The 21,067-nt window shown below is 35.8% G+C and overlaps 1 protein-coding gene across 19 annotated transcripts in view; it reads right to left on the bottom strand.

Annotated features, from left to right (window-relative positions):
* Positions 1–6,512: 6,512 nt before the first annotated feature.
* The window catches only part of Lpp (LIM domain containing preferred translocation partner in lipoma), a 642,244-nt gene continuing 627,689 nt past the window's right edge, over positions 6,513–21,067 (bottom strand). For all 19 annotated transcript variants that reach the window (XM_074073556.1, XM_074073563.1, XM_074073562.1 and 16 more), the window contains one exon: positions 6,513–20,430. In XM_074073556.1, coding sequence (XP_073929657.1) covers positions 20,302–20,430 — 129 coding nt within the window. In that variant the 3' untranslated portion in view covers positions 6,513–20,301. The remainder of the gene's footprint in view (positions 20,431–21,067) is intronic.

Below are 21,067 nucleotides of genomic sequence, written 5' to 3' on the forward strand. Positions count from 1 at the left end.
TCCATTTCATCTTCAAGTTCTGAGATTCTGTCTTCTGCTTGTTCTAGTCTGCTGGAGTGGACTTCCACTGTGTTTTGTGTTTCTGTTTCATACATTTTTTCTGAGGTTTTCCATATCATTGGTCACTTCCTCTTTAATATTGTCAATTTTTGTCCTTAATTCATTTATCTCTCTATTTATGGTGTTCTCTGTTTCACTTTGGTATTTATTTAGGGCTTCTATGTTTTTGTGTCTTCTCATATTCTTCATTTTTGTTGTCTTGGAATTTCTTGAGTGCCTCCTGTATGTTTTGGTTGACTTTGTCTAGTAATATCTCCAGGAAATAGTCAGTGATTTCTTCTTTCAGGATGTTCTTGTGGGCTTTGTTGGGTTCCTTGGGATAGTCTACCTTTGTTTTGTTGGAGTCTTAAACTGGGTATCCATTTTCTTCATTTCCCTCTGAATCCTGTACTAATTTATTTTTTGGGGGGAGAATGGTTTCCATCACTTTTTTATCTTCCCATCATTCCACTTGGTGCTGTTTCTGTCCCTGGTTTGTGTGGAATTTAGTATTACCTAACTTACAATAGTAAAACTAATGAAACCAAGAAAGAAAGAGAAAAAAGAAAAAGAAAGAAAAAAAAATAGAGAACCAAATAAATCAACAGGGAGAGATGGTGAACAAACTAGCAGTGAACAAGACAAACAGAGAGACAGAAAAAAAAATTACAGGTTCAGGAATAATAGAATTTCAGTCTTAGTAGTTGTGGTATTACTTCTTCAGCATCCAGTCCTGGTGTTGGTATTTAAGCAGGAGCTCTGCCATAGTCTCACCAGGTGGTTGGGTCAGACAATGAGCTTTGTGGACCACTATCTGCCCTATTTCAGATAGTGGTTCATTACCCGCCTACTGTCAGCCCATCTGCCTTTCTAGGCTTTGTTTACTGAAAGTTCACATGGAGTTCATCGAATTTCCCCTCCTCCCTTCTCCGGTGTGCTCAGTGTACCCTGCCCCCTCTGCTGTGTATCCTTTTCAGTTCCTTGTTTATTGTCCAGTTTTTTGTTTTGTTTTGTTTTGTTTTTTGTGGGGCAGGGGTCAGTCTGTCTAGGTGTGGCTGTGGGAATACGGCGTTCTGCTTATTTCCTCACCTCTTGGTCTGCATCTCCCAAGAAGATTTGGAGCCAGCGTCTGCAGGCACAAGAGCCTTCCTGTTTTCTCAGTGTAAAATGGCATGGAGAAACTTTGTACTGGTTGGGAGTTTGGGGTGTTGGAGTTTTGCTTCTTCTTGGTGGTTTTTTTCTGCCAAGTGTGGCTCCAGCGTCTCAGCAACATTTTTGATTTACAGAGCTCAGGCTGTCTGCTTCCTTTCTCTAGTTGCCATCTTGGATCCTTCCCAGCAATGCTTTTTTATGCATGTCAGCTTCCACACTGACTTCAGTTCTCTATAACATTGGTACCGCACGCAGGTCACAGCAGTAGAGAAACTGAGTCACACGGGGTCACTTTCAGCAGCACAGTGTCATCCAGAAAATGGCCTATAAAGCCATTCTTATGCTGATCTTTCCCTGTCCATGGTTGTGAAGGCAAAAGCAGGGATGAGATGCTGGAGAATGAAGAAGCAATGAACACTTTCTGGGAGGAGACAAACATGGTTCTGCATCTCAGGTACCATTGGAGTTGATCTGGGCTGCTCACATCTCCTGCCGGAGGCCAGAGACAGCACAGGCATGTGCACCCCAGGCAAAACAAGAGAAAAAATTCTATGGTGGAAACTTTAAGAGGTGGGGACTAGTGTGAAGCCTTAGGTCATGGGGGCTGTACCTTCAAAGGGGATTGTAATTCTGTAGTCTCTTTCTCTCTCACTTTGCTTCCTAGACTCTATGAAGTGAACAACTTGCTTCACTGTACTTTTCCCACCATGATGTGCTGCCTCATACAGGCCCCAACATAACAGTGACAATGGATCATGAATTAGAACCTTCAAAACTATAAGCCATAATAAACATTTTCTCTTTATAAGTTGGTAATCTCAGGAACTTGTTGTTACAATAACAGAGAGCCAAATAGCACACTGGTCATAGGATTGACACAGTTTGGTCTTTATTAAAGAATGCTAAATTATTTTCCAGAGTCATTTAAACAATTCACACTCCCACTATTTTTGTTTCATATCATCCCCAGTGCTTGACCTTATCAGACTTTTAGAGTTTTGCTGATCTGATGGGTATAAAATGATGACTCATATTAGTTTTAACTTTCATAATCAAATAACTAACTTAATTGCTCTTTCATCTATAAATTGGTCATGAATATTGCTTCTTCCATGAAATGCCTATTCTTGTGCCCATTTTCTATTGCATTTTCTTCTCCACAGGAATTTTTTTTTTGACATTTTGGAGAGTAATCCTTTATCAATTTTATGTCTGGCAAATAGCTTTTCCCTGCTTAAGGCTGTTATGAGTCTTTTCATTAACTAAATTTCTTACTTTTAATGGAGCTCAAGTTGTCCTTTCTTTTTAGTTATAGTTTATGTGGTTTACATTTTGTTCAAGATATCTTTTGTGACCTAAAGGCCATAGAGCTTGTAAAACAGATCTTAAAGGTTTGTTTACACAAGGTAAGCATTAGATACTATTTTTCCACCAAAACAACAACAAAAAAGAAAATATCTCAACATTTACCCTTTCCAAAGAGACATGCCATCTATGTCTTCTATTAAATTACTATAAATGGGTGATTTTGTTTTAGGATTATCAGTCATCCCCTTTGTATATTTGTCTTTGTTAATTACAAACAACACATTGTCTCAATTACTCTTAACTTTATGGAGAGTCTCATTTAATAAAGAAAATTATTTCTCCTTATTCTTCAAAAATGTTCAGAGTATTTTTGTATTTGCTTTTCAATGTCAATTTTGGAATTAGCTTGTGAAAATCCAAGAAAAATTTTGTTGAGATTCATATTAGAATCCCTTTAAACCTATGGATAAATTTAGGAAAACTTTACATTTGTGGTATTATGTATATTCATATGCATATCTTATTGATATGATGAATATTTCAATTTATCTCCTTTAGTATCTTTTAATAAAATTTCATGATTTTTTCCATTAAGTTCTTGCCCATTTTTAAAAAGATATATTTAGGTACTTTACATATTTTGTTGCTATTATATATGGCTTATTAAAATCATATTATTGAAGTCTGTGTCCACACATTAATATACCCAAAAAAGTTGGTTTGGGGGATAGCATTATATTTGCAAACCTACCAAACTTTTAAATACTTCTTTGTATATTATTTTGCATTTCTATAAAGTGGCGGTTTGGTCCCCTACATTCCACACTTCATGTATTTTATTAATGTTTCATAACTACACTGAGTACAGTCTTCAGTACAGAGTTGATTAGAAGTGGTGACAATGAGCTTCTTTCTCTTGCTTGTAATTTACAATAATTACTTCCATTGTGTTGACATTTGGGGTGGCTTTTGCATAGGTACTCCCAATTTAGTTAAGGAAGTTTCTTCCTATTCCTAGTTTGCTGAACAGCTATATTTTTAAAAAAATATCACGAATACCTATTTTATAACATTCTTTTTCTGAATCTCTTGAAATACTATGGTCATTAGACTTTTCTTTTTTCCCTTGTGCTGGGGCCCCTCATGCATACTATATATACATGCTCAACCAATGGGCTACATCCTCAGCACAAGCCTTTCTTTCTGGTTTTATTTTTGTAGTACTGGGGATTGAATTTAGGGCCCCTGAACTGCTAGGTGAGTGCTTTACCTCTTGAGCCATGCCCTCTAGTCCATCCAGCCCAAGACATTTCTATTTTGTTTGTGAATGTAGCAAATTACACGAACAGACTTTTTAATGTTCAACTACTTTTGTATTCCTGGGATAAAAACCCTACTTATATTTTTTTTATCCTCACTACTGTGTTTGGTTTTTCCAGTGTGTCATAAGTTTTAAATCTACATATTAATAAATAAGATTGGCCATTTGCCTTATATAATATATTGGGAATTACTCACTTTTTTCTTATAGAAATTCTAACTTGATTGACAAATGAAACATTTAAAATCACAAGCCAGGCATGGTGGGATATGCCTGTAATCCTAGCACTCATGAGATAGAGGCAGGGGGACTAAGAGTCCAAAGCCAGCCTGGGCTAATTAGTGGGTTCCAGATCAGCCTGGGTTACATAGCAAGACTCTATCTTAAAAAATTTTTTCTTATCGAGAAAAAATTTACCTATTGAAATATGATACCAATTTTGTTGATAATTGGCCTAGGTGATTAGTATTAGTAAATTGCTCATATGTGATTCAGGAAACAGCTTATTTTTCATCTGGTGAGTGTGGAATTTTTTTTTGTAGAAATTCTTATATATCCATTAAACCAAGTCTTTTTAATAATATTCAAATCTCCTATATCTTTAGTGATTCTTTGTGTCCTTATTTGCATATGTGTTGAGGGAATTGTGTTAAGATATCCTCCTCTGGGGGTGGATTTATGATCTTTTTTTTCTTAGCTATATAAATGTCACTTTTATGTGTTGAAACAATATTAGGTTCAATAAAGTTTAAAATTTATATTCTTTTATGAAATTGAACTTTATTTTCAATAAGCAATGCTCTCTGACCAATAATACTTTTTTGCCTTAAAGTTTCCTCTGTCTGAAATACTAATACATTTACTCTTGTTTTGAGTAATGGTTATTGATAAAGTATCCATTCTTTTACTTTAAACTTTCTCTGACTTATGTTTTAGGTATGTTTCTTATAAGTAGCATAAAGTTGGACTTTTAATCCAGTCTGAAAAAATGTTATCTCTTAACTGTAGATTTTACTCTATTTATAGGTATTATAATTATTGGTATTTGTGGATTCATGCTTGTATATGCTTTGTATCTGTCCCATTATTTTTTTTCCTATTCTTTTAAAATATTTGCTTCATTTATCCCTACCCTATCCCCATTCCATTTCTCCTATTGATTTTATAATGTGGGCCTACATTCTATTGTCCAATAATTTAGCTTTTTAAAAAAAATCCCTTCAAGTTAGATTTTCCTTTACCATAGCTTGTTCAGATTTAATTATGTTGCTGCTAGTTTCTTTGCTCACCATTCCTTGTTACACTATTGATATTTTTTCTTGCTTTATTTTCTTTTTTTTCCTAAAATATGTCTTTCAGATTTTCAGTTAGAGTTTAGGGACATGAGACCATTTCAGTTTTGTTTATTACTAAATGTTACTGTATTTCCACATTATTAAAGTCATCTCTATGATAACACTGGCCTGAGAGTCAGTCCTCAAGACCCAGCCTTGTCTTTATTTTGTGACCTTGGGAAAATGCCTTCACATCTCTGGACTTAAGTGTTCCTTCATAAGACCAGAGTAAATGATCTCTAAGGGCCCTTCTAGCTCTTACATTTCATGAATAGGAACAAGTGAATGAATGTAGTGTTAGACTCCAGAAAGAAGGGGAGGTGGCAAGGAACACAAAGTGATTAACAGAAAATTAGGGGAGGGAATGTCCTTTTTTGTTTACAACTTTCTGGCAAGAAGTTATGTCTTGAGTCTCAGTGATTCACCTACCATTTATTAGCTCAGGGATGCATCTTATATCTGGCAGCTCAAAAAACGGCCTCTACTCTAGAGTCCTCCCACTTGCATTTCTCTTTATGTCTCAGCATTAATAGGTTGAAACATAGTACTGGAGAGAGAAAAACTGAGGCTTAAGTGGGAAAGAGAACAGGTACTATTTTTTGACTTTCATGGAAGGAGATTCATGTATACTCTAGTTCTACTTAATCCTAGGGTTTAGGCAACTGGGTGCTTTGTTCCCCAGCAGACTGCTACTTTAAAAAGTAAAAAAAAGTTTCTTAAAGTAATGATGATCTTAGGTACTTAGGTAATTTTCTCTCACCCTCAGCATATTCACCTGTAAAACAATCAGAGAGCTATTGCAAATGTTTAAGTGCAAAGTTTTGAAAATGTGAAGATGCTCTCTCCTCTACCTTTGTCTCCTTATAGTGATTTGTACCAATATCTCTCAGCTCAACTATACTATGGGTTCCTTGACAATAGAAACTTTTATACCCTGTCCCTCAAGTTGCGTAGTACAGAGCGGATTGTCAATGTTTGAAGAGTATTCATAGTACAGATGGAATAAAAGTGTTAAAAAGACAGCCAGTTATTGAATGAGAGTAGAAAACCCTCCACTCCCACTTCAAGGGACCATTCACTTGGCTTCACCTTTAAAAAGCAAAAATTATTTGCAGGGTTCAGACAGGAGGGTGGTGAAGCAATTTCAGAAAATGTCAGATGTTAAGCTCATGTATGCTGACAGGGACAAGAGTAAGGGCTTCAGGCTCTTGTGACTTCATAGTTGCTTTGAGAGACATTCCCATTCTCAGAAGACCATATGGAAAGCAAATGATGTAAAAAATGAATCACAGCAACAGGCTTAGAAGGAAAGGAAACAGAGATCACATGACTCAAAAACAATTCCACACACAGGCAAATAAATGTATTTAGAACTTTATTGGATTTCTAAATATAACAAAGTAATTCTTTTACAGAAAAAAAGAGTATGATTTCATTTTTGTTCTTATAGAGCACTGGAAAACATAATTGTTAAAAATAACTGATAGAAGGCAAATAAAATCATATTTTAATATTGTTGGATAATGTATACATACAAAAGCAAATATCCAAATCACTTGCTTATAACAGATTTCATTCTTTTTTTATGGAACCATGTGTGTTATTTTGGAGATGTTGGGATGTTTCATGATGTAGGGAATAAATGCTCAAAATAGTTTAACAAATAGAAACCTATATTTTAGTATTACTCTGGCCCTGTATCAGTTTTATGGAAAAAGTCATATTCTCTATGTTTTGTTGGCTTTCTCTAAGTCAGGAAATGTTCAGACTGGCAGCTGATCATAGGGTGCTGTGGTTGTAATTAGCTTGTAGGAGGTATCTGCTCTTTGTAGACACATTTAGCTTGCAGAAAGCCTAACTTCTTCCTGTCTCCTCCTTGTCCTTGATCTGTCTCCATGTAAACATTATTTAACCTTTTCATAAAACTCTACCATGTTTCACAATCATCAGACTGAAATCTAAAGCAAGGCCATATGTCTTTTTTTTTTTTATGTCTAGTTGTTTCCAAGGAGGAAAATCTATTATAATCCCAATACCTTTATGACATCACACGAAATTTTTGAAACTGTTTTCTAGAACTCAAATCTGATTCACTAAAAAACAGAAAATAATTAGTGTTGAAACTGGGTGAGGTAAAAGCAGAAAAGGAACATTACTAGGACAGGATATGTTTTTAGTGAAGAGCATCACCTTTCTCCCTTAAACAATCAACTAGTCTCAGAAAATGATGGCTCCTAAAGCAAGGTAGTCACAATCTTGAAATCATTTATCAGAGCTCTGTTGTGCCTTCACCTTTGGTTTAGGAAATGGGGATACTTCTGAGAAAACAGAGTGGTGGCTGACTGCAGTGGCATTGGATCTATCTTCCATCGCTTGTTCCTTTTACTTCCACTTGGTGAAACTGGTAGGAGAGCTGACAACTTTGTGACCAAGAAGATATCAAGAGCTTCCTTTCAGAAAGACTAAGTAGATGTATCTGACTTTCTTCAGAGGCATATTCAACTGAATATGAAGCCAACTGGCTTAGTAGGAAAGGGAGCGACTTGGCAAGTATAATCTGCCAGCTGGTTGAGTCAGACGACACATTGAGAACAATCTTTTTTGGAATCATGTCCTCCCTTCAACCCTTCTACAATCCTGCACTGTCTACCTCATCCTGTTTATTGGCCCTCTCCTTACTGCCACCAGTGGGTGAGACTCCATCCTTCTAGGCTATGCTGCTGCTTCATCAATATCATCTACGAACTCTTCTGTGAGTGACAGAACTATGGAACAAAAGCCATCAGATAGCATGTACTGCTGTTCTTAGGAGTAAAGAGTAAAAATGCTCTAAGGATCTGACGGAGACGTTTGGCCTTCTGAGACCCAGTCCCCTCAGCCAAGACTTTTAGTTTTGTCTGATGTTAGCCTGAAGATAAAAGAAGAAACACATAACACTCTAAGCCTACCAACGCTTAGTTTATAAAACACACATATGACACATATTCTAATACAAAGTCTGGCTCTATTAATTCTCCTAAACACTTTTTCCCTGACTAAATGTTCCAAATCTATAACGTATATATTTCCGTGAAATGGCATACAGGAGACTTCAGCAACATACCGCCATTCTTGGTATATAAATACAATGTGGTTCTATGAGCAAGGAATGCTCAGAGAATGTGCTTGCAGCCCATTTAATGGAGCCACTCAAGAGGATACTGGAAATGAGTGACTTTCTTCCATTTGGCAAGGTTTTCTTATCTCAGCACCTACTTCTTCTGATGGTATGTTTTGAAGGCTGAACAGTACGACTTTGGGTACCGTGTGTACATACATATGTAGGAATAACGTTTATGTTTCTCAGAATAGGCACTTTTTGAAGGCAGTAAATCTAAAAGTAAAGTTAATAGAGCCTATATTTAGTGCTCATCTTCTCACTTTGCTGATGTGTGTGCTGAACAGAAGATCACAGATTTGAATCAGTCTCTCAAAGAGGCCAGAGTTGGCAAATGGCTATATTCAGAGCTGGGGAAGTCTTGCCAACTCAACTGTAGCTGTTAAAAAGACAGACTTGGAGAAGGTGCAATCGTTTTTCTCAAAGGTGATGGCACAGAAAGAGAAAAAGCCTGTGACAAAGCCATGAAATAAAAGCTTGTGTGTGCAGCTTGGGGAAAATTACTATCCTCAGGCTCTGCATCTTTGTGTCACATCTACTTTATGGCACAGATTTGCTACTTAGAAAGTTTTTTTTCCCTTTCCTTTTTTGTACATCTCATAATTGCACATATTCCCATACTTAGCAGTAGAGAAAGAGAAGCTCCAAATTTGTTAAAGTAATGATAATGGTATAGGTTAAAAGACAAAACAAACCAAGAAACAAGTAATTCACTGCATAGAGAACATGCAGAAAAAAAATTCAGCACTATATCCAACTCTGAAAGTTTTGCATCTAAGTTTAAATTTTCACTTAAGGCACATTATACCACGTGGTAATCTTATTCATACTAAAGAATGAGACAATCACATGTCATCTTTAATTCTATTTGCTCTTTGATATGTTTTCTGAAAAAGAATGAGGATATAACTCAGGTTTTTAGAGGGGAAATGTTCTAACTTTCTTTAATAAGGAAATAAGTCTTGGATACTTTGCTCACCAGCTTTCCCAAGGGAATATATGGGTAATAAAAGGAAGAAAGTCATTTTAAATGACTTTGCTACCACTTCAGTGTAAAATGTTTGTGCTAAGATTTAGTTTTTAGGGTCCTAAATCTCTTTATGTAGGCTATATCTCAGTTTGGACTTTTTTCTTGAGCTGGGAGGATGGGATGGTCCACACTGGTTCCTAGTGAGAGAAGTCTAAAGTACCATGGTGCTTTTGGGAATGTAACCCTGATATGTTGATGAATTTGACATTCTTCTAGAAACTAAGCAAAAAGTACACAGGGTTAGTAAAATGCACACACTATTCAAATAAAACTTCCCTTTTATTATCTGAGAGTTAAAATATGAGACCATTCCTACTGTTGACATTTAAATTATGAAAATCCTTTTCCCCTCAAAATCTGACTTTGAATGAATGAAAACATTAACCTGGCTAACAGGTAGATACAGTATCCTGGCAAAGCGCTTCTCCTGTTCTGGTTTGTAATTACTAAGTGATCATCACTGTCACCTAAAAGGAAAGAGAGAGGAGAAGAAACTGGACTTTTTGTCCTTTATAATTAAATCTCCCCCTGCCCAAGAAAGAAAGGAAAAAAAAAAAAGGAAAATGTTTCTATGAAAAGGTAGCTCTTTCCATTTTGTATTTTCTAAACTCATTCAGAAATGGAGCTAAATAATTTGGTGAAGAAAGACATTCAGACTTAATATTTGCTTCCTTAGCATGGAGGGAATGGATTTAAGAAAGCAATTATTATTCCTACACCTTGGTATGAAGCAAAGCAGGTACCATATAAAATGGCAATACAATGCATCAATAATAAAGGCCCTTTAGTTCTTTACCCTTTTCTTGATGGGTAGAAGCATAAAGAGTGAATTAAGCAAGAGAGAGAAATACCTTAGCTTCCATCCCCACCTCAAACTGCTTTGGCATATTTTAAAAGATAAATAGATACATACAAAATTTAACTAGCTTTTTCTTTTTCTTTTTTGGCAGCTACATAAATGGGTCAAGTCTAAGAATTATTAACTTTCTGGCCTGAAAAGCTGACGTGTTTTAAAGTAAGATTTTTGTTTTAGAGGATCAGTTTTCTTAGAATGTGTATGTGTGTGTGTGTGTGTTTTAAAAACAACACAATTGTATTTTTCCTAAATCTGGGGGACTGTATCATATAGGGTGGAGGAGACAAAATTTTCATTAGTTTTCTTCTTTATATTATGTAAAAATAAATCAGGGTTTGTGAATGATTTATAAAGACATCTGAAAATAAATTTTTTAAAGGACTGCTTTTTCATAACTCTTTGTTGTCCTTTTATTCCCTCTAATAAAACATCAAAGTTCCACCAAGTAAGCCTCTATTCAGGTGTACTCTTCTAGATAATTCTAAGAAGTGTTCAAAATGCTTACTGTATTAATCATTCCTAGTGGGGGAGGGCGGTCCTTCATTTATGCTACAAGGATCTCTTCCTGTTCTACCAGCTATCACATTCTTCAAACACACAGGAATCTGAAGCACCTTTCTAGTCTTGGAATGCGCTGTCTCAACCTAGGCCATTGCTCTCCTGATCCTGCTGGTGTCTTTTGTATTCCCCGGGGGAAACTGGAAAGACCGAGAAGAAGTTTGTTATTTTACTTGGCTTTCATTAATCTCAAGGTATGAGCAGATAGATGATAGACACCAGGGAGGGAAAATGCCTAGAAAACTTACTAGGAAATACCATTTTAAAGGTTTCCTAGATTTAATTTGGAATAAGTTCACAGATTTTTAACACAGCAAACAATCAGAAGAGGGAAAATGAAATAGAAAGCCAAGAGCATACCCCAAAAGGACAGCTTCCTGAGGGATGCAGTTCAACAAAAGAATGCCCACTTTTCACATGTTTTGTAGAGCAACTTTCACAATGTACATTTTTTTTCTTTTTTGGAAACAATATAGTACACCAAACTCTTTGTGATGAGGATATATTAATCACAGAAGTACAACAGCCCAAGAAGCCAAGTCTTTCAAATGACAAAGGCCAATTCTGAGCAATGGTGGGCTCTGAATCTATGTGAACTGATGGAAAGACTAATATGCATTGTTCACCTACAGCAGTCTCTGCCTCTGGGGGCCATACATGGTGGCCCATGGGATAGCGGCTCTGCTTAAGGATCAAGTCACCTTACATGCTACTGAATTCTGAATGATATGGTCTCAGTTGATACCCTGAATCTGATAGTTCCAGAGAGGCTTTCAGTTAATGTAATTTAAACCAACTCCTTCTGGGGAAATTTATTGTGGTATGCTTCTGTGCCGGTTGTTTATTCTATCAGTGTCCTTTCTCCATCAACTTCATCACAAGGCTGATCATACAGAACACCTAGTGATTTCCAACAAGATGACACAGATGTGTGTGAGCCCTCAATTATCTTCAACACTGCAGTACACTTGTGGGTCTGCACTGATAGCCATATGGCTTCTGTAAATTTCCTTTGATGATTTCTAACAGGGGCTTCCAGAGGCTGTGAGAGACACAGTTGCTCTCTAAGAGGGCAGTAGTCTTGCCAGACCTGGGGACATCCCCAAATCCCACTTACTAGCAATACTGCTTTTGGCAAGTCACTTAACGATTCTAAGCCTCAGCTTTCTCTTCGAGGATAGGGCTATTAATAACCTTCCTCCCAGGACTGTTTTATGTGTGAAAGCAGTTTGTAAGCTCTCTCAGGAATTATTATTTTACAGTTCAGAAAGCCACCTTCAGGTGTTGCTCAGAGACAAATGGCAGGTTCCACTTATAGGCCTTTCTAATTCAAAGTTGGGGTAGATGAGGACACAATCCTTGTTATCCCCTAAACTGAGGAATACTAAGTAAACTATCAAGTAAGTCAGCGCAATAATGGAAGAATTTATATATTAATGCATAAAAATATAGCATAATATAACCCCACTACTTAAGGTTGATATCTTTTGCACAGAAGAACTGATCAAAAGTAATGAGTTTTCAACACAGTTCTACTTATCTGGGTTAGTTGCTGGGGGATGGTATGAAGCTATATAATAACTGAACATTTTTCTTTCTGAAAAGAAAGTACAATTAACAACAACAGTAACAAAAAACCTCATAATCTCTAATATCTGACTCTCAGGAAATCTTTTTGACTATTTTTAGGGCTGTTTAAAGATTTTAATAATCATTAGCAAAAAAGTAAACTTTTAAAAATGTAATACCTAGTCTAAAAACAAAACAAACATAATAGAAGGAAAATGGAGGGGCAACAAAACATTTTATTACGTACTATAGGTTAGTTTTGTGTGATGCCAAAGAGGACATAAGCCCTGAAGACTGGGTTTTTTTTTTTTTGTCATATTGGGGTTTGAACGCAGGGCCTCATGCTTGCTAGGGGGGTGCTGTACTTCTTAAGCTATGCCTCAGTCCTTGGTTCTGTTTTAAAGTCAGAGGGATCTTGGAACAAAGGGTGTTGGAAGAAATGGAAGACCTGGAAGACTTCATGGGTAATGAGTTCCTAGACACAGGTGCTGTTTAGGCAGAGTCTGGATTACTGCTTAGCAATGAATCTGTGACAGAATTTTAACACGAACAGGAATAGATTACTGTGGAGTCTTACGGGTAGGTGCTCTACTTGTTTTCTTGTGGGGGTTTAATAGACTGGTGCATTTGCTGGTAGACTACAGGATGTAGCTATGGACCAATAAGAATGCTCTTTTTGTACTGTGAAAGTTCATGGAGGACTGCTTCCTGTTCATATGGTACATGTTGGATAATGTCTGGCCAACATATTCTCTCTTCCAATTATAAAGGCATGAAAAATCAAGTAACAATTTGTTTACCTCTATGATTTTCCCTCCAGTTTACTATGAATATATGAAAGCCTTTTCTCCTGTTAAGGAGGAAATTCTGGATCTGTGATGTTTTGGCCAAGGCAGAGTACCTTTTCTGGAATACCACTTGTGCTCTCCTAGTCTGTTTTAGAAATTTTAGCTTCAATTTCCAAATAAAGTAAATGAATCAACTCAAGATTTCTTATTAAATTTCAGCTCCTTTATGAAGCTTTATAGATGCCACTGGGAAGAATTATTCTTCCCTATGCCATATTACTTTCTATGGAGTAAGTATGGATTGAACCTGTTTGGTCTTATGGCAGTTGACCTGAATCAAAGTTACTTATAAGCTGATTCTCTTATGATGAGTAGGGAGTGATTATTAAAATGAGGAGATGAGTAAGGCAGTAAGCTATTAGGAGGATAAATCTTAAAAGAAATCATGGATTTCTAAGGACAGTATATAATTAATTATAGAGAGAAGCTGCTCACTTGGTCTAAAGCACAACATCTCTAGGCACAAACATTCTAGCACAGAGTGAACTGAAATGAATCTCAAAACCAGACAAGCAGTAACTATTTATGAGGAACTTGTAAAGTGCCAAGAACTCCTTTCCTATATTCAGTGTGGAAACATGGACAAGAAACATCTTATTCTTAAGAAGACAGGGATAAAGGGAAAGGGCAGAAGAGATTTTATGAATTGACAACTGGGAATTTCATGGATGGCATATGCTTTAGCTTGTTTTTTGTTTTCAGAATGACTGATTTTGTCACGAGCAAAACCAGTATAGATTATAAAGTAAGAGTACTGTTATGTACACATGGGAGTTCTATCTTTATCTAAATTTCATTCTGAGTCCTTAGAAGAACTCCTTTTGGGTGATTCTAAATTCTACTCACTTTCAACCTCAAAGTGTTTTTACCTACCCTGACCCATAGAGATTGCTAAGTTTCAGTGAGTAGACTGAAATAGAACTATGAAATATTTTTGGGTCCAATTGTTCAAAGAAGAAGCAGAACAGTGATGTTACTCTGTCATTAAATAGGAAAAGTTGAAGGAGTTGGGGATTTCAAACTTAGAGAGACAAAGATTCAGAATTTAGGCAGGTTTCAGCGTAGCTCTAGAGCTAGATTAGATTGCCATGAGCAGAACTACGTACTGGCTAGGTTTAAGAAGATTTGGGATGGTAATTAGTTAGGAAAATAACTGAGGCAATTCAGATCTTTACAAGACCCACAATTCTTTTTACCTAGGAATAGCATTGGTGTTTGTGGGCAACTATAATGCTGTATACTGGTGTAGAACTCAACATGACATGGCAACACTTGTCTCATTCTTGATAGGGCCTTCTTGTTTTGCCCCAGTGCTGGAGTTTGAACCCAGGGCCTCAGGCGTGCTAGACAAGAACTCTACAACTCGAGCTATGCCTGTTGCTCTTGGTAAGATTATTCTATTTCTAGAGTTGAAATCTGAATTTAGAAATTACATTCAGAGCTAAGTTGATGGAATGTATTTGTGGCTACTTAATAAGGCTTCTACTTGGGCATATCAGGTAGATGTCCATCAGATTTAGATGACTGAGGTTTTCTCTTGCCCCTGAGTGCATTGGTGTCTCAGAAAACTTTAAGCCACAAAGCAGGAAAGGCTTCCTACAAGAATCTTTAAATGCAACGATGTAATTAGCTGCAGCATTCCCCTTTCTGTAGTATATATAAGTGTTAATAGAATACTAACTTATTTTTAATGAAGGCTAAAAGTAAAGATATTAGTGTACTTGGAGATTTCTATAAATTAAATGACAATCACATATGAAGAACAGACATTTCAGTATTTTCTCTAACTTCAATCAGTTGAATAAAAATGCATTTTCCACACAGCTTACTACAAATACAAGTATCATGCATATTGGCTAACTAAAATAGAGTTTATGACTTTTTGCACAAGGAACAAAAAGTAAAACAGAGAAAGGAATTAGTGTCTTTTCTATACTGAAGGGAAAATATTCCTGAAATCCATGTTCCAAAAAAACTTGAGTGCTGACCTAACTCCTGAAAATACTGTGATTCAACTATTAGGACTTAATATCATAGGTTAAATGCTGCTATGTGTTGAAATTCTGAAAAGAAAATAGTTTTTCCTTATCATAAGGAAAGCTATCAAGTTTCAATGGAACAAAATGATACGCTACCACTAAAACCATAATTGTTTTGTGGTCAAAATGCTTTGGATTTTAAAACAAATTCTCAACCTAGTCTCAGAGAGATTACTTTGCCTATAGCTAAGAAAACTAGAACAGTCAAAAATGAATTTGCCAAGAACCTACAACCTGAATTCCTGATAAAGATTCATTAAAGTTCATGCTACTCTATGAATAAAAACAACTTAAAAAATATGCTCCTGAAAAAGGATGATTTTCTGGAAACTGCATGTATTTTCTGGTAGCCTTCTTCCCTTAATTGAATCATAATTCCATAGGATCATAGTATGCTGATTTAATTTATAAAAAGTCTAAGTAAGGCAGCATTAATAGGCAGAATGGAAAGAAGAAATGAAAGGAAGGAAGAATGTAGAAAAAGTGGCAAGATAGAAAGAAAAGGAGAAGGAGGGAGAAAGGACAGGAGGGAGAGGAGAGTTAGGCATTCTCATCAAGTCACAATTGCTTGTCAGACTATTTTTAAAGATTTAAAATAAAGCTATGCTAAGAAAACAATCTCATAAGAAAAGTTCCATTCTGAGTATCTGTCAAGTGAATAAGTTGCCCTGAAATGTCAATGGTTGCACAATATTAAAGACTTATTAAGAACCAGGATCCCCAATGTGTTCTGTTCACTATTATACAACGGTAATTTTAAAAAATGGATATGCCAAATGGGTGTAAAAGGCTCAAGTCTCTGTCTTTATTACCTGATGAAATCCAAAGTAAGACCAAATCATAAACACTAACAGCACCCAATAGATCGCCTTCTGGCATAAGAATATTTTCATAATTTAGGAACCTGAGAGGTCCATCCCAAAGGAAATACTCTTGGAAGATTTTTAAGAGGAAAAGTTCAGAGTTGTCTGAATGTTTTTTGAAACTTCGATGAGTATACCTTTGAGATTTAGACTCTGATATTTCAGACTTCAGTAGAACAATCATAGTAGTATAAACAGATTATTTTAAAAAATAAGGCACAATGATGGGTTGCTTTCTGATTGTCTCCCATAAAAGTGCATGAAAAGAGCCATCCCAGAAAATGAACTAGAGAACATTTTCATAGAGGTATATCTTTTTCAGTTTGCTGGTTTCCTACAGATGGCTAAAGTAAGGGTATGGAACATGCTGTCATATTTCATTCATAACACACATGTACTGCAGCTCTAGGCAACAGATGGACAATCACTTGTTTAAACTACAAATGTGAAATTCTAAGGTAGAATGGCAATATTTCTAGAAATGTATATAAAAAAATGCCTTTCCAAGCCAAGAGGAATGGTGAGAGGCAGTGAGGTTACATCAGTGTTTCCCTGATCTCCCTAGCAGCTGCCATAATTTTCCCAACACCCTTCAAAACTTGATAATGGAAGGATCAGGGGGCAGCCGACACAGATTTGACAAGAGAAGCCCAAACCATATCAAATAGAAATAACACTGTTATTCCTAGTTGGTTCACATTAATAGGATTTTTACCAACTAGGAAAAATGGCTGGCAGTGGTATTTTCAGAGTCCTGTCTATATTCTGTTAATCTACAGTCTCACTGGAAAAGCACTCTCTTCTCCCCTGGACATAAATACAAATATTTAAGTGTGTTTTAAGTTTTATATTCTTTAAACACCACCATGAATATCTCTGCAGTATCTTCCATAGAAAATAATTATTATTGATAAGTTCAACTCATTAATCATCGTATGTCTTACGATGGAATATCGATCAGAAAAAGCCGCTCCTACAGAAACAGCAATGATGACAGGGGAACAAACAAATAATATCTTTGAACTGCAGCGATGTCAGCATCTCAACCTTGAGGTCTTATGCTGCATCATGTGGCTTAATTTTGAGTTTTTACAGGCAATTTTGTTTGTCAACCAGACTCCATATTGAGGCGTATAAGCTAGGGATCCAAACAGTCTTATTTGGGCTGGGCTTTAGCTCAATAGAGCATTTTCCTAGGATGTGCAAAGCCCTGGGTTCAATTCCCAGCACTACAAAAAAAAATCAATTCATTTTGAAATCGTCTGTAGAGCTCATGGCATTGTGGCTTTTTTCCTTTTCTGTATCTCCCATGTTACACAGAAATACCAAATATTTGTGCTCTTGATAGTTTTAAAAATCTAGTATACTTTTACAAACTTTCTGTTATAGACTCTATGATTTTTTTCTATTATTCATGTATTTAAATGATAAAATCAAAACACTATATCGAAAGGCAATATGAGTATAATCAGTCAGTAAAATATGATTTCTATATCTCTGTTATAGGCAAAATTTCATGTATGAAACAATAAAGGGTGACTTGGCATTGTTCAAAACAAACAATTAATAGAAAAAGGTAAGAAAGCAATATAATAAATCATATATTTAGGAAATCCTAGAGTAAAATGTGGTAGGATTTTTTCCTTATTAGATTTTGTGAAAGAAAAGCATCTAAATCTAAATATTTCTGTGTGTGTGCACATTCATTATTATAAATGTGTAAGTCTGTATTTAAAAGATACTTACTTTATAAGTCTTTGGTAAAGATATTCTGAGGTTATGTGACAAGAATGCACTGTAAAGGTTGTAAGCAAGCAGAATTCTGTGGCAGAGCCACGGTGGTGGGCCTGCGGCAGGATTTTCTTATAACTTTTTCTTTCGTCATGTAAACATTCAGTTACATGAGGACTTACATGTAACAAACAAGTAGGATGGTACTGCATTTTTATAGTATAAATATTTCACAATTTCTTTCTCTGTTGGCAAAATTTATAATAAGCTAACTTCATTTCCAGAGATAAAACCTATCCCTCAATAAACTGGACTCTGTTTTTGGTCCTAAAGACAATTTCCCCAAAGTATTTCATAGTAAACATGTTAGTGAATACAATCAAACTGATTATATTATCACCCCAATTGTTTTAACAGCCAGTGCTTTTTGAGGTCATTAGCATGGTCTGGTCTTTGATCTGGAACACCACAGGAATTCAGAGTCACAGTCACTATTGTATCCTAAAACTCACATGCTGCCCCTACGTGAATCTCATTATATTTCATATTATGAGAAATATAAGATCAAAGATAAGAGATGCAAGATAAGAACAGGGCAGTGGTCCAAAGAAGCCCTTAAGATTTATAACTTTGGTGGTTCTAACACAAAACTGTTTAGTAGCAAAAGCAAATAAGTCACAGATTGATTAGATGAACTGTAGTGGCAGAGGCTTAAGAATTTCTTTTTTTTTTCTGAATCACTTTTGTGATGACTCCTATTCAAGTAAGTTAAATTTAACTGTAATTCCTGAGGCATGAGTTGCAATTTAAAATATGCTCAAATAATTTTTCATTTCTATTCTGGATGTTAATATTAAAAATAAAAAAAATTCAGACTAGAAAACCATAACCTTAGAATCACTTAAAAAATAAAAAAAAAAGGTATTTGTGGAATTAGGGAAAGGTAGCCTGGGAAATGTGACTATATTTCTTAAACTCAGTGTTAGTTATAGAGGGATTCATTATATTATTAATATTTATACTTTTGTATATTTAAAGTATTCTATAATTTAAAAGCATATACTTGTGGAATTTTTAAAGAAAGTTTTAAGAAATCTCATCCCAAAATAATTAGTTTACAAGTGGCAACTTGCCATTGCTAGGCTAGGTGTCTTTTCTTAAATGAAACATGCTAGAACTTAATAAATATGGCTCTGCAGTTGGCAAGCAAGTGTTTCACTGGCTAATAAGAGTTTGAATAACGATTGTAGGCAGAGATTCTGCATATTTTTAGCACAGAAAGACAAGTTTTTTTTTTACAGTGATTGTCTTTGAAAGTGTGGTGTAAATGTCACACTGATGATATGAAAATGTCTCCTGCAATATGTAATTCGAGTTGCAGAAGGATTTATGAGAATAATAAAATTGTGATTTCACAATCTTTTCCTTTATAAAGTAAGTGAAACATGCTACACACCTTCATTTTGTGTGCCCTGTGAGACAAAAAACAAAACAAAACAAAACAAGACTTGGGTTTGGGGGTTAAAAAAACAAAACAAGAAAAAAGGAATTTCAACTAGTTTTTATAGGTATCTTCTTCTAGAGAAAAAGTCAATTTTGGTTAAGATGTTAAGAAAAAAAGATTATAGTATTTCTAATATGAAAAGTGGAACAGTATAGGAAATGTTACAAAAGCAAGTATTATTTCAAGGCAGTGTGGAAAAGGAAAATCATAAGGTGGTACTCTGGGATATAACGGGCTCTTCAAACATGCCCCCAAAATGCTTTGCCCAGCATGTCTCATCTGTCATTTTTTAGAAAAGAACTGAAGCTTGGTCTCATTTATCACTCATTAGCTATTGGCCAATAACTTTTTTCTAATGGGCCCTGATTTTGAATTTGGATGGTTGTAGATTCAATTTGGGCATGTTTTTAATTTATGTATTTTACAACTTAAATCTTTTAGGGCCTAACATAGAAAATGTATAGTTTTTTCTATATGACATGATTGACATGGAGCAACAGGAAAATATACTTTTCAATGCACAGCAACAGAATGCTAACCCTTAGAGCTATAAGCAACAGGGAAGTGATAGGATGAGACTTCAAGCTACAAGCACCTGTGAGTTGGCACATTCACCCAGGAAAAACTGTGTGACAGCAAATACCACACTAAAAAAAGCTATTCAATCAGATGAAAAGTGAGACAAACAGGGATTAAAAGTTACAGGAATGCAGAAGTGAATGGGATGGAGCATAATCCCTGCAAAAATGTGGAAGACCTTGGAATAAAGGCCCCTTAAGGCTCTACATGATTGAATGTGAAGTGTGTATTTGGTAAGAACTTAAGAAAAACCCCACACAACCTACGTGTTTCTAAAGAAAGGTTAACAGCAGATGAAGAACAGAGTCCATCCCATAGCTTGATTGCCTTGCATCTATTTTCCTATTTCTTATCTTTTTCTTGTTTCATTCTTCTCAGTGCCGTACACTGTGCAGCGAAGCAGGCTACTGAATCTACAGGTCAGTGCTCGCCTTGGCGGTCAACACCCTGATGCGGGCAGAGTTGCAGGTCTTACAGAGGATGTGTCCATCCAAGGGGTAGCAGCCTTGGTTGTCTCCTTCAGACAGGAGACCACCACAATCCTAGAAAAATGAAGACAGACAGAAACAACATAAGTAAAAATGTAAAGTACCTTTGTGAAGTCCAAATTCCTGGGCTTTGTAGCCAAGGCCTGCACAATGTGGCTACTTCTACCTTTTCTGCTTCATATAACATCAACCCCCTCCATCCCTGCCCCAAGGAAACAGCACAGTATATCTTAAATTAAGTTGAATTAGTGATTCCCCAATCTTTAATAAGTACAAACGTAGTAAAATGACTCTTCTTAGGCTACTTAATATGAAACACAGGTACAAAAAGAGAAAGCCCACAAATCTCATCTCCACTTAGTAGTTTGTTCTCCCAAATAGTAACAGCAATAACCCAGAAAATAAAATAGCATCCCTAATTCATCTTTACCCTGTACTATCATTTAAAGGATCTCCTCAAAGGAATACACAGGTGCAGGAACAGAAATGGCTAAAAACAGAGTGATTCCTGCCAAGTAGAAGGACCACCAGTAGTTTCTGTATATTTGTTATAAGGCAAAAAAAAAAAAAAAAAAAAAAAAAAAAATCCTACAGGTTGTGGAGAGCAACTGCTTGCTTTACTTCCCAAAGAAGACAGCATGGTGTCTAGTGGCATGTGTTCTTTCTAACTTTAGTACAAACTCTGGCAGTT

Source organism: Castor canadensis, chromosome 5 (assembly GCF_047511655.1).
Source record: "Castor canadensis chromosome 5, mCasCan1.hap1v2, whole genome shotgun sequence".
Taxonomy (NCBI): domain Eukaryota; kingdom Metazoa; phylum Chordata; class Mammalia; order Rodentia; family Castoridae; genus Castor; species Castor canadensis.